General features: G+C 48.4%; 1 protein-coding gene across 7 annotated transcripts in view; it reads right to left on the bottom strand.

The window, feature by feature from the left end:
• Nucleotides 1-8,045, bottom strand: part of MARK2 (microtubule affinity regulating kinase 2) — a 67,063-nt gene extending 59,018 nt beyond the window's left edge. The window contains exon 1 of one of the 7 annotated variants that reach the window (XM_084760491.1): nucleotides 7,945-8,045. Coding sequence is in view for 5 of the 7 variants with exons in the window: in XM_084760494.1 (XP_084616620.1) it covers nucleotides 7,355-7,408 (54 nt within the window). In the remaining 2 variants the exon portion in view is untranslated. Of the gene's footprint in view, nucleotides 1-15; nucleotides 218-7,354; nucleotides 7,894-7,944 lie in introns of those variants that run through there. The other 6 variants (XM_084760494.1, XM_084760486.1, XM_084760492.1 and 3 more) reach the window with 6 other exon arrangements.
• Between the last annotated feature and the right edge of the window lie 6,216 nt (nucleotides 8,046-14,261).

Genomic DNA, 14,261 nt, shown 5'->3' with positions numbered 1-14,261 from the left:
GAAAAGAAATTGTACCTTAGAGCTTCTAGGAAAAGTACATAAACCAGACCAGCTGCTTTGAGGATCAGCATGGGGTGCAGAGAAAAACCCCTTTCAGAGGAAGAGATCCAATTCCCAGACTCATTTGGGTACTTGCAGAGGGTGGGAGGTTGTTTACAGAGGTCGTCCAAGCTCACGCCTCAGCAGCTCAGTCTACAGGAGGCAGACCTCTGTGTTGCCAACTTCCCAGAAAGGACAAGGGAAAATAGGCTGGCCCTGTGCAAAACCAGCTTGACTGGTTCTACTGAGCAGTCCAGAGCCTGCGCCACCTCCCTCACATTGAAAAGAAAAGGCCAAAAGGGTGGCTAGAAGCAGTCACTGAATACACCTCTTTCTCCGTGTCTGCCTCATCTGCCCCCAAGGACCGCAAGCCAGTCTGACCATTCACCTCCACCTCTCCTACCAGAACCTGTGCCTTCCCCTGCGCTTCACAAGCCTAGGCCAGAGGAAACCCTTTCTGCTCATTTTATCCTGCTAATGAGAAACCTAAGGACTATTTAAAAGTAGAAGTGAGTAGACACCCAAAGACAGTTACTGGTGGAAAGAGTCTACAGACATACAGACAACATGCCAGACAAAACAGACATGCAGATCAAGAGATCCAGTTCATACACACCCCAAAAGGAGGAGCTGCGCACTCAGCAGCAGGGAAGCCCCTCCTGAGAGGGGCCTGGAAACCAAGAGGCCAGACTCTCTTGGTACTGTTTCAAAAGTGGGGGTTGCATCCCAGTCTAAGAGAACGGCAGGGGCTGAAGAGATGGCTCACAGGTTAAGAGTACATTCTGCTCTTTGAGAGCAGAGGACCTGAGCGAACTCTCATTACAACTGCCTGTAGCTACATGGTGGTGGTGGTAGTGCACACCTTTAATCCTGGCAGAGGCAGAGACAGGTGATCTATGAGTTTGAGGCCAGCCTGGTCTACAGACTGAGTTCTAGGACAACCAGAGCTACACAGAGAAACCTTCTCTAAAATAAAAAAACAAGCAGAAACAAAGAAACAAAAAAACAAACCTGCCTGTAGCTTCAGGACCAAGTATCTAACTCCTCTGGCTTCCAAGGGCACCTGCACAAAACCCCACAGAAGAGACATACATACATACACATAATTTAAAAGTAACAGGGTCTGGGGCCCGGTCCTGATGGCACACTCCTTTAATCTCAGCATACAGGAGGCAGAGGCAGGTGGATCTCTGTAAATTCAAGGCCAGCCTGGTCTATAAAGTGAGTCCAGGACAGTCAAGGCCACCCAGAGAAACCTTGTCTCGAAAAACAAAAACAAAAAACAAAAAAAACAACAACAAAACAAAAAGCAAAAGTGGGGGATGGGAGCTGAAAAGATGGCACTCATATGGTGGATTATAACTACCTCTAACTCCAGTCCCAGAGGACCCAATGCCCCTTTCTGACCGTTTGAGGTACCAGGTATACATGAGACACACATACACATAAAATAATTTAAAAAATACAAAGTCCTCATTAGAAAAAAAAATTATTAAAATATTAATAATTTTTGGTTTTGTTTGTTTACAGGGTCTCTGTATGTAGTCCTGGCTGTCCTCAAACTCACAAAGATGCAACTACCTCCACTGGGATTGAAGGTATGTGCTACCATGCATGGATATAACAATTTTTTTAAATTAAAAATAAACAGATAATAAGGGTTAGGCATGGTATCATACACCTTTAATCCCAGCACTCCGGAGGCAGAGGCAGATGGATCTCTGTGAGTTCAAGGCCAGACTAGTCTACAAATTGAGTTCCAAAACAGCCAGGGCTACAAACAGAGAAACCTTGTCTCGAAAAACGAAAAATAAATACTTTTTAAATTAAAAAAAAAAAACAAAACAACAATGGTTTTCAGTGGCTTATCCCAAGAGGCTGTGGTGGGAGCGGTGACACTCTGCTGGGTTAAGCAGGGATAGCCTGCAGCCTCCAGTGCCAGCATGGGGAAAGGGTAAGTCCCTCCCCCAGGAGGTTTGTAAAGGCTTATTCTTCCTTGTGCTGAAACAGAAGGGGAAAGCAGACAGCTAACACTTGAGTGACTCACGCTCGTGTCTGAGGAAGGCTGGGAGAAAGCCTGGAGAACCCAAGCTTCAAGTGCAAAGCGACAAATACTGGAATCTCCCATCCAGGGAAGGGAACTCGGTCACCTATCCTGTTTGTCATCTTGCTGAGATTCCAAGGAAGGGCCAGGTTGAAACACCACCCTTTCCATATTCCTCTGAGTTTTTGCTTTGATAGGAAACCCTCAAACCTAGAAGAGAACACACCAAAGCCTCCACACACACTCCTCAGAACAGAGGCCAAGCAGCTGGGCCAATAACTTAACCAAGCAGAGGGGCGCAGCTGAGTCTGGATGCAGCAGGAACCCTCACCAGGCAGCCTAGGGGAAGGAAGAGTGGCCTCCTGGCCCTTTCCATCTGCTGCCATTACTACATCCCAACCCATTAATGGGCTTCAAAGTGCTGCTGGGGAGAGTCCATTTAGACAGACACTATCATGGGGCCAAAGGTGCTGCCCAGCCCCCACCCCACTTGTCAATAACATGCCACAAAGTCTCAGGCCTGACTGCATTCTAAGCATAAAATATTCATTCAAGTCAATGTAATACATATGTAGAAACCTCACGGAAGCTCCTGGGGAAAGAGAACCGCTAGTTAGGTAGCTAAGTGCTCCACAAGAAAGCTGCTCACAAAGGCCTGGCTTAGTCCTAGTCACACACCCATTGAGAATCAGGTTGTTCCGGTCAAAGAGAAACAGTCTAAGCAAAGAAACACTGACTCCTGAGAGCTTACCATGCAAACCTCTCAGGCAAACAAGGCTCTCCATCTCTTTCTCCCCATAGAAACCAACTCTGCCAAGACATGTATGCTCAAGACTCCTAGCCCAGGCCATGGTCACAGCCTAAAAGATGCAGCTATCTCTATGCATACTTGATTGCAATCTGAAGCAGGCCAACTTTCAACCACTACTTGCACCATCTGTTTAGCTAGTTCCCCAAATCCACAGAATGGAGAAGCATTACTATAATTCACTAGAGAGAGTTCCTTCTAAGGTCAAAGGGTGTAATGTCACTGTCTTGTCCAGAGAGACATTACTCCAGCAACCCTCATACACAGTGTTTAAGACCCAGCAGATGAAACTGTGGGGTTCCACATTCACCCACATCCCTTCCCCAAGGGCAGGAGCCCCACCCCATCATCAAGAGTCAAGCCACAGAATCCCACATCATCAAAAATGAAGTATTCTGTGCAGCGTTGACCAAAAGGAAACTGGGACCTCACAATGTGTATATGGAATGGCTTAATTCTGCAACCAAACCATCTTCACACCCACTTCAATGGAGAGCAAACCCTCAGCCATGTCCATGCTGGGGAAATGCTACACCACTATGTCTACAGTCTTTTTACTTTGGATTTTGAGAGATAGTTTCACTAAGTTGCTAGCCTTGAATTTATCTCGTAGTGGGGACAGACCTTCACCTTGTGGCTCTCCTGCCTCTACCTCCCGAGAACCCAGGGTTCCAAAAGCACACAACTGCCTGGGGTAAGGGGCTTTTTGTTGTCATTTTTATTATTATTCCATTTTTTAAGTGTGTGTATATGTATGTATGTGCATGAGAGGGGGGCACATATGTGTGTATGGAGTAAGAGGACATCTTTCTAAGTGGGCTCAGCTCTTCAAGTATGCCAATCTTGGGGATCCAACTCAGGTCAGTAGGCTGGTGGCAAGTGCCCTTACCCACTAAGCCATTTGCCAGCCCTCAGCGGTATGTTTTTACAGGATTCTGCAACTAGATTTGCCCTCTTCACTAATCTTCCAAACTCCTCCTTTTTGAGAATATATTCTGCCACCCACTCTCTAGAAGAGTTGGTGTAGCAGTGTCATTTGACTGATGGGTAGCAAAAGACTCCTGTATTCTACCAGGTGCCCTTTGTTTCCAGGGTCTGAAGCCACGTGTCCCCTCCCCCAGGGGTTAGGGACCGCTCTGGCCTGGGGCAGGTGAACTCTGGAAGTTGTACCCTTCTCCATACTTGACTGTGAAGGCTGCTGCTGGCTAGAAGACAAACAGTCATCTTGCTGATTGCTTTCAAGGCTGCCAAGCCTCCAGGCCAGCAGAGCCATTTGGAAAAGCAGCTCACAGAAAGCTCAACTCACAGACTTAAGAAACCCCGAAATTAGTAGCCCCAGGTCAGAATCTTGCAAAAGGAAGCCATCTATGGTAAAAATGCACATCTAAAATCAGGTGTCACCAAAATTATCTTCAAGACAGAGCGTGGCTTTCTTTTATCTACTTTCACTGTTAGAAGCAGAGTTGACAGCAAACAGGCAATCTCCTGCAACATAAGGTTTATTTTTATGCTTCAACATGTTCTGTGTGTTTCAGATGTGATCAAAGAGCTCCTAGAAACAGCTTATCAGCCACAATTTTAAAGAAAGGGGGAAAAGGCACAAGAGGTTGGAAACATCTGCTGAAGTTTATCTACCTATTCTCTGGTAAAACCAGTTTAAATAATTTAAATCTAAATAAGGTGACAGTGGAGAGGGACGTGCCTATTCAAATGCTTTGCTTTTTATTTCCTAACACTGTGGTGACTGCAATGGCTGAGCTTTTACAATGGTTTTACCATCCGCAATCGGGTGGAGGACAGGCTACTCAGTTTCACCTGGCAGGGTCTACTCCAAAGAAGGTGGACGGATGCTGCTGCCTTGTGTTTGTTTTGTTTTGTTTTGCTAAATAAAGAGTTGGGCTGGGGGAGTCACTCACTGTACAGCATTTGTCTATCAAGAGCAATGCTGAGCCAATCTCTAGCAGCACAAGAAACAAAAAGAAACAGCTAGGCACCTGTAATAGGCGTGCATCCAGCTTTTCCAAGTCCAAGTTTCCCCCAGGAGGAGGCAGAATATGAAGTTGACAGTGCTTTGAGTGAACAGTCAGGAACTACTAGCTCGATACAGCTAAGTATATGAAGAACGGAGCAAGATGACAACACAGCCTCTGCTCTGGACTAAGTTCTCAGAGTGGCTCACGTGCCAAACCGGTCACTGATTACCACTCTCTGAAATCAGTGCACATGCACCAAATCCAAACTACAAGATCCATCAGCACAGAAGCTCACCTGAGCACACATAACAAGAAAACATTCAAGTGGACTGATAATGTGTTTACATTTAGTAAACAACACAATGAACCACACAGAGGCCGTTCTCCGCCTGACACAATGCCCCCATGGCCTCTCTGGGCAACCCGCAGGCCAACCACTCCCCAGATGCCTGAAGGTGCCAGTCAGTCACTCAGCTGCCTCCTCCCTGCTTATAATTGACAGTCTGGAAAAGTTCTCCAGTTAGGCAAGGTCTACCTATTAAAACAAAGGTAAGGAAAAGGGATATACAGAGCAACCTCTAAAGAGCCTAGAAAAAGTGTTTCCCAGAAGGAGAGATGCAACGGGCAAGCAAGGGACTGTGCAATGCAGAGCAAGCTCCTCAATATCCAAAGACCTCTGTCCCAGGCAGGACCAGCTGCCAGGCCCAGTGATGAAATAAATCAACCATCCCTCCCTCTCCACCCCCCCAACCCCCTCCCACCCGGCTTTGTCCCCAGAGCAAACAGTCTATAAGTAATTTGGGTCCACCGTGACAGAGGAAGACTGTCCTGATTCCTCTTTGGTTCCTAGGTGCCCAGGTCACAGACAGCAAGCGAGTAACACAGCAGGAATGTACAGTAAAGGAAGAGATAAAGAAGGCTTTTCAAAGAAGGAAGTTAATGCTAAGCAAATACAACAGCAGCTCTAGCTTACCTGGCTACAAAGAAAATGGGTAACAAGAGGCAAGTACACATGGTGCTGGTGTGTAAAGTATGCTCCTTTTTCAACACAAGCTTGTGTTTAGTAAAATTCACCCAGAAACATATGACAGGCAGGAGACAGTCCAAAAAGCAGGCAGCAAGGGACACTGGAGACTGTGGAACAAAGAGGAGAAGTGGAAAGTGGACACCATGGCTCAGAGGTGAGAGGATGACACAGGGAAGGCAAAGGCTTGGGTGACAAACTGCAGTGATTGCCAGGATGAAAGGCAGAGTATAAGGCCCAGCGGCTGACAGGCAGCCTAAGTAGGTAGCATACATCCTGGGAATGGCAAAGCCTAGCCAATAGAAAGGGAATGGACGGAGCATATGGGTGTAAATAAACAGTGAAGTGGGCAGGAGACACAAGTGGACATGAAAGGCAGCACTGATTAAGATGGGGGTGGGGTGGAGGTTGAGCTATAGGAAGTAGCAAACAAGGACGAAGATACTATGAGAAGTGACAGACAGCGGTTTGGAGAGGCATTCAGTATCCTAATTTGTGCTGTGGTGTAAGTAGGCAGTATCGCAGGGACTGATGCCGTTGATGTAGCCCGCGAAACACTGAGCAACAGGTTATGTTAATACAGCCAGGCTGAAACACTGTCTTTCGCACGAAAGAGCCAAACTCATCTGGAAGAGTATCAGACAGAAGGCCCAGGGACTTAAATATCAAACCCCAGAGAGAAGAGAGCAGGAGCGATCCAAAGACTCTGAAGGGAGCGGCGAATGGAACCCCAAAGGCAACCTGTGGGAAAACTATGCGCATGACAGCTGTATGGGAAACACGGAAGCGACACATGCCAGTGCCAGGAGCCAGGGAGCTCCTGCCGAAAAGAAGGGAAAGTGATGAGCAAAGAGTAGGCGAACGATTTGGAAAGGTGACGAGGGTGGAGCTGGTGGGTTGCAAGCAACAGGGAGAGCCCAATTTGGAACAGGAAAGGAGGATAGAAAAAGCTGGGGAAGTGAAAGGGGCTAGGGACCAAGAACACACTATGAGGCAAGGACCCTAGAGGGAGAAACCCGAGGGCTGGGAGAGCCGGTGCGGGCAGTGGGGATACAAGGCTAGAGAAATGCAGGAAGAGGTGGGCAACAATCCGCGGCAAATCGCGGGGTGTTATTCGAAGAGCAGGAAGGTGGCTGCTTTAAGCGTGGGTGGAGGAAGACCAGAAAGGCCCCTGAGAGAAAAGGGAAGAGAAGGGGAAGCTGGGGAGATAGCACGGAAGAACGCAGGAGGGCGGAGAGAGGAGAGGGGAGCCTGGCAGAGATACAAGTGTGCAGCACAGTCAGGACAAGGTGGGGTCCCAGGTCAGGACTCGGAGGAGGGGTGTGCAGGGCTGGAGCCGGGGGCCAGATGACAGGACAGCGGAGGCTTGCAGGAGGCAGCAGGAGCACGAGGAGAGCAGAGGGAGGAGGCTCTGCAAGGTGCAGGGGCCCAGCTACAGAATTGGGGGAGCCCTGTGGGCTCCTTACCTGCTCCGTGTCCCTTTCGTTCAGCGTGGGTAGGGGGGTCCGAGCGCTGGACATGGCGCCGGTATCTCAGGGGAGGGAACCGAGAAGCTTGGAGGAAGGGAGGAAAGGGAAGGCTTGGAGCCCGGCCGGGCGGGGCTTCTCACAGCAGGAGCACCCGCTGCATGGGCCCCGGCCGGGGGTGCGGGGAGGCCGGGCGACCGCTCACGCCAGCCCGGGGATGCACCGCTCGGGCTAGGCCTCGCCGGCTCCGAACCGCACCCCCCCGACCCCCGGCTGGGTTGTGCCGCCTTTCGGCCCGGCGGCGCCGCTCCGCCTACTCTCAGCCGCCGCAGCCGGCCGCCTGCCTCGCTCCTCCCCTGCCCTCAGCCGCACTGCTCCGCGCCCGGCACACAGGCAGCCGCCGCCGGACCTGCTGCTCCCAACATGGCCGCCGCCACCGCCAGCCCTCGGCTCTTTCCGCCGGCAAGAGCCGGAAACATCCGAAACAACTAGGAACGGGAGGGGGGGGGGGAGAGCCTTTTCCTCTCGGCCCAGACTATGGGTGAATTCCGGAAACTACCGAAGAAGGTAATCCCCGAGGACGCGCGCACCTCCTCGATTCCGAAGACCAAGCTTCGGCTCTGTTTACGGAAATCCACGAAGAGGCTCCCCGCACCTCCAGAGCCAACCAGCAGCTACGCCCACTTGCCTTTCTCCGCCCCCTTGAAGCTGTCTTTCGGCAGTTTCCGGAAACACCCGAAGAAGCTCCGCGTGTTAACCGGCCACGCCCCCGTTCCGTCGCTCAGCGGAGGGCGGTAGTTAGCCATTTCCGGCAACACCCGAGACCGACCGAAGTTAAGAGTCTATCTCCGTTTCTTTCCGTCAGTTTTCGTTTATTTTCAAACCTTGAATAGGCGTGGGTCACCTGTACCTGTTGTTTGACTTCTTAGAAAATACAACTATTAGCTGTTCCTGCGACTGGCATCTTTTGATCCTCACGCCAACTTCCTATCAACATGTTTGTCCGTTGGCTCATAAAACTCACCTTATCGTTCAACCTTTCTATCAACGTGTGAGTCTACTGCCAAATGTGGTGTCACCCTGTTGCCTGTCTCCTGCTTTGCACACCCGCCCATCTTCTATCTTGTCTTCTAGATGTCCATCCGACAGCCTCATGTTGAGTGAGTCCCCTCACTGCTCTGCATGCCTGAGACAGGCACCAATCAACGTCCTTGAAACTTGGCAGTGGACAGGCAACCCACCTTTAGGATGCAGCTCTGTCCTAAGAAAATGCTTGTATGATCTTGGAGGTGTGGGATCACATAACAAGGGCAGGCAAATTAGCTCACTTTGATCCTGGGTCCCATAGTGAAAGGAAAGAACCGAATCTAAACTGTTGTCCTCTGACTTCCATGAGCATGCTACCCTATACACTGAATTAAAATGTAATTAGAATAGTTTTTACGAGTTGGCAAGATGGTTCGGGAGTCAAGAGGGAGCACTGGTTGCTTTCCCAGAGGACTTAGTTTTAGTACCCAGCACCCATATGGTGGCTAACAACTGCCAGCCAGTTCCAGTTCCAGGAGAGATGGCACCTTTATCTGGCCTTCACTAGACATGTAGTTGCACAGACCTACAGGCAAAACACCCAGACACACAAAAGTTAAGGAAATATCACGAAATGGGCTGTACTGATGGCTCATAGATTAAGAGCAGTTACTGTTTTCCCAGAGGACCTGATTTGAGTCCCAGCGCCCACATGGTGGCTCATTCCTGTAACTCCAGGTCCAGAGGGTCTGATGCCTTCTGGCATCTACAGCACCTACAAGCAAGTGATGCACATAATAAGCCCATAAAAGCACAAACATGTACACATTCAAATAATTGTTTGTTTGTTTGTTTGTTTGTTTTTCTAGACAGAGTTTCTTTCTGTAACAGTTCTGGGGAACTTGCTCTGTAGTCCAGGCTGGCCTCGAATTCATTTGATCCCAAGTGCTGGGATCAAAGGCGTGCGCCACCACCTGGTCCCAAATAAATACTTTTAAATCACACAAAGCATTTTTTTTTTTGCTCTTGTTTTGAATTTTGTGACAAGGTTTCACTATAGCTGCTTCTGTTTCCCAAGTGCTGTGATTAAAGGTGTGTACCACCATGCCCAGCCTGATTTTTTCTTCCTTCCTTCCTTCCTTCCTTCCTTTCTTTGTGGAAACAGGGTATCAAGTAGCCCAGGCTGGCAGAGATATGTACCCGAGGGTGGAACTGAACTCCTGATCCTCCCGTCTCCATTTCCTAAGTACCTTGATTGCAAGTGTATACTACCATGCCTGGCCTTAAATTACCTTTTAAAATATTCTACAAGGTAGCCAGGCACAGTGGCACATACCTGTAATCCCAGCACTCTTGGAGGGGAAAAAAAAAAGACTAGGCACTCATTGAAAATAAGGATTCGGGGCTAGAGAAATGGCTTAGAGGTTAAGAGCACCAGCTGTTCTTCCAAAGGTCCTGAGTTCAATTCCCAGCAACCACATGGTGGCTCACAATCATCTATAATGATATCTGATGCTCTCTTCTGGTGTGCAGGTGTACATGCACACAGAATACTGTATACATAATAAATAAATAACATTTAAAAAGAAAAAAAGAAAGAAAAGAAAAGAAGGATTCCTGGGCTTGTAGGATGGTGAGAGAACGCTACTTAACTGACACACATAGCATGTCCTGGGGTCAATCCCTACCTCCAAAAAGATAAGACAGACAACCAAACCAAAAGGACTCCTCAGACTGAGTATGGTGGTCCGTCCCTGCAATCTTAGCCCGAGAAAACCAGAGGTAAAAGAACATATGGTTTAATCTCCGCACTCGGGAGGCAGAGGCAGGCAGATCTCTGTGTGTTCCAGGCCAGCCTGGTCTACAGAGTGAGTCTGGGCCTGCCAAGGCTTACACAGAGAGATGCTATCTTAAAAAAAAAAAAAAGGATATATGGTTTGAAGCCAGCCTGGTCTACATAATGAGTTCCAGAACAGGCAAGGAAGTGCTTAGTAAACCTGTCTCAAAAACATTAAAACAAGCAGCTGGCTAGGTGTCTCAGAGATGAAAGCACTTGCTGCTCTTTCAGAGGACATGGGTTTGGTCCCATGGCAGCGCACAGGCGTCTTCTGGCCTCCACAGATGCTGCATGTGCACAGTGTGTATATAGGCAAGCAGCTAAAACTCTAAAAGTAAAACTAAAACTTTAAAAACATTCCCTAGCTGGGCGGTGGTGGTGCACGCCTTTAATCCCAGCACTTGGGAAGCAGAGGCAGGTGCATCTCTGTGGGTTCGAGGTCAGCCTGGTCCACAGAGTGAGTTTCAGGACAGCCAGGATTACATAGCAAGACCCTGTCTTGGTATGGGTGTTGGGGGGGATGACCAAGCCTGGGAATGAGTGGACCAGACCCCTTGAAGATGTCTTTCCTTTCCTGGGCTTCAATCTCTATTGATAAGTGGATTTACTGAACCGACAGCTCTGAGGCCCTTTTCAGCTTTGGAGAGCTCCTGGTTCGGCCTCCCGAGTGTTGGGATTAAAGGTGTGTGCCCACACCCAGCTGCTCCTGGTTCTTTTTAATGGGAAGCCCATGTGGCAACCCTCTGGAGTCTCCCAGGTCTGACCAATCTGTGCCCAACACAAAACCATAGGCTTCGTAAAACACCGTGAGCCTTATGCGTACTCATTTTTGTCTGTAACTTGATTACAGTCTTCAAGCCCGATCTTTGTAGCTGACAATGCCCTGTTAGAGTCCCACCAAGCAGAGGCAATAAGCAGCCCAGCTTGACTTCGGCTTCAGACTGTCTCTGCCCCTCGTCCCATAGAAGTTAGAACTTGCTCCCCGACTCTCGCCCTAGGCTCAACGGGCTGGACAAAGCATAGGTCCCCGAATGTGAAGAAGCTGAGAGAACTCCTGGAGTCACAGGGAAAGTTCTCGTCCAACTTCTGAGCGATGACTGAGTGACACACGCGATCCGCTCAATTACAGTGAGAGCTGGGCAGGTGCAGAGAAGTGTAAGGGATCTTGAAAGGTAACAGGTCCACAGAACTACTCCATCCACAGGACTGCAGGAAGCCTCCCTGTGCCCCACACCAGCTCCACCTCTGGGAAAGAAGCCAGGTAGAGCAGAGCTATAGAGTTGTGGCAAAGGGCATGGAGTCCATGCCACGCCCCCACCCCAAATTCAAACATGAGAATGATCTGCCCTCTGGTGGCCAAAGAGAGCCACACTGCCGATCCTGTGCCAGGTGTCACTTCTAGGACCAAAGTCTGAAGAGCAGGGAGGAGAGAGGCAGCTGTTGAAGGGTAAAGGCAGACACCTTCAGGTGTCCCCCCCCCAACCCTGAATGAATCTGCCTCCTCAAGACCCCATTCAAACCCTCACCTTTCTCTTAGTCGCTCCCCTCTGCTCCTCTCCTCCTCTCCCAGTTGGCCCACCCAGACTCCATCTGGTCCAGCCTCTGGACACACCAGAATATCACATCCAATTCCAGAGCCATCTGAAGTTAGCTCAACTCTCCGGTGGGCCAGAGACCTATGAGGTCACACGAAACCCCACTCTCAGAAGAGCTCTGGGTTTGATTTAATGTAAAGTTGCCATTATTGTGAAAAAAAAAAATTAGCAAAGAAGACTCCTATGTTGTGTAGTGTGTGTATTAGATGTATACATTCGTGTGGCTGTGCTCGTGTGTGTGTGGGTACACTTGAACACATGCCACACTGATCAACATAGATTGTCTTTTCTCAGTCCCTCCCTGTCTTGGTTTTTGTTTTTGTTTACATTTATTGACTTGTGTATGTCCGTGTGTATGGGGGCATATCCCACAGAGTGCATGCGGAGACCAGGGACACCCTGTGGGAGTTGGCTCTCCCTCGCACTGGAGTGGAAACTCAAGTCTTCAGGCCTGGGGGCAAATGCCTTAGCCATTAAACCATCTCCCTGGTTTCCTAACTTCATTTTGTTCCTTTCTTTGTTTGTTTTCTGGTTTTGAGACAGCATATCACTATGAAGTCCTGGCTCTCATGGAACTCACTATATAGATCACAGGCTGCCCTCGAACTCACAACTATTTGCCTGCCTTATACGTGCTTGGATGCTTGGATTGAAGGCTATGAATAACCAACCATCTTGTTTTTCCTTTTTTCTTTTTCTTTCTTTCTTTCTTTCTTCTTTGTTTGTTTGTTTGTTTTTTGAAACAGAGTTTCTCTGTGTAGCCTTGGCTGTCCTAGACTTGCTTTGTAGACCAGGCTGACCTTGAACTCAGGGATCTGTCTGCCTCTGCCCCTTGAGTGCTGGGATTAAAGGCGTGTGCCAACACATCCAGCTTCTTTTCTTCTTCCTTCCTTCCTTTTTAAAAATAAAATCTGTATATGAATGTTTCACCTGCATGTTTGCATATATGTCTGATCACTATGTGCAAGCCTGGTGCCCTCTGAGTTCAAAAGATGGTATTAGATCTCCTGGGACTGATGCTATGGGTATCATATTATAGATGTTATAGTTTTCTTTTGTTGTTGTTGTTGTTTGTTTGTTTTTGTTTTTCAGTACTTGGGAGGTAGAGGCAGGAGGATCAGGAGTTCAATGCCACTTTTGTCTACATAGAGAATCAGATATCATCCTGGGCTACTTAAGATCCTCTTTCAAGCCAGTTGAGGTAGCGCACACCTGTAATCCCAGGACTCAGGAGGCAGAGACAAACAGATCACTGTGAGTTTGAGGCCAGCCTGGTTTACAAAGCGAGTCTAGGACAGCCAAGGCTACACAGAGAAACCCTGTCTGGAAAAACAAAAACAGACAAACAAACAAAAAGACATCATTTCTGTTATGGCTTTGACCCCCACATCCCTTTTATACATTTTTCTAGAGGACCATTAAAAAATATATATTAAAAAGGAGATCTGGGGGCGCTGGAGAGATGACTCAGAGGTTAAGAGCACTGACTGCCCTTCCAGAGACCTTGAATTAAATTCCCAGCAACCACATGGTGGCTCAAACCATCTATGATGTGATCTGATGCCCTCTTCTGGCCTGGCCTGCAGGTGTACATGCAGGAAAAGCACTGTATACATAATAAAAATAAATCTTTTTTTTTTGGTTTTTCAAGACAGGGTTTCTCTGTGTAACCGCTTTGACTGTCCTGGAACTCCCTCTATAGACCAGGCTCACCTTGAACTCATGGAGATCCACTTGCCTCTGCCTCCAAAGTACTAGGATTAAAGGCCTGGAGCTACCACCACTTGGCCAATAAATCTTAAAAACAAAACAAAACAAAACAAAAACGGGGAGATCTTTTCCACCATAATTTTAGAAGGAAAAAGTGTTGGCCTTATCCAATGAATACATCACCTATCTCATAATTTTTGTTTTGTTTTGTTTTCGAGACAGGGTTTCTCTGTGTAGCCTTGGCTATCCTGGACTCACTTTGTAGACCAGGCTGGCCTCAAACTCACAGGGATCCACCTGCCTCTGCCTCTGCCTCCCAAGTGCTGGCAAAAAAAAATACTTTTTTTGTTTGTTTGTTTTTTGAGACAGAGTCTCTTTGTATAGCCTTGGCTGTCCTGGACTCACTTTGTAGGCCAGACTGGCTCACAGTGATCCTCCTGCCTCTGCTTCCTGAGTGCTCGAATTAAAGGCATGTGCCACCTTACCTGGCTCTACAAAATACTTCTTTAAGAGGGCTATTGTGAGCTGGGCTTGGTGGCGCACGCCTTTAATCCCAGCACTTGGGAGGCAGAGGCAGACAGATCGATGTGAGTTCGAGGCCAGCCTGGTCTACAAAGTGAGTCTAGGACAGCCAAGGCTACAAAAAAAAAAAAAAAAGGGCTATTGTGATTGCTTAGTGAGCTAGGGTACTTCCTGCCACGCTTGATAACCTGAATTTAAGCCAGAGGGTGGAAAGAGA

The sequence above is a fragment of the Acomys minous genome, assembly GCF_964271855.1.
Source record: "Acomys minous genome assembly, chromosome: 2".
NCBI classification, from domain to species: Eukaryota; Metazoa; Chordata; class Mammalia; order Rodentia; family Muridae; genus Acomys; species Acomys minous.
Note: the sequence above shows the minus strand (reverse complement) of the source record. Positions and strands in the feature narration are given on the sequence as shown.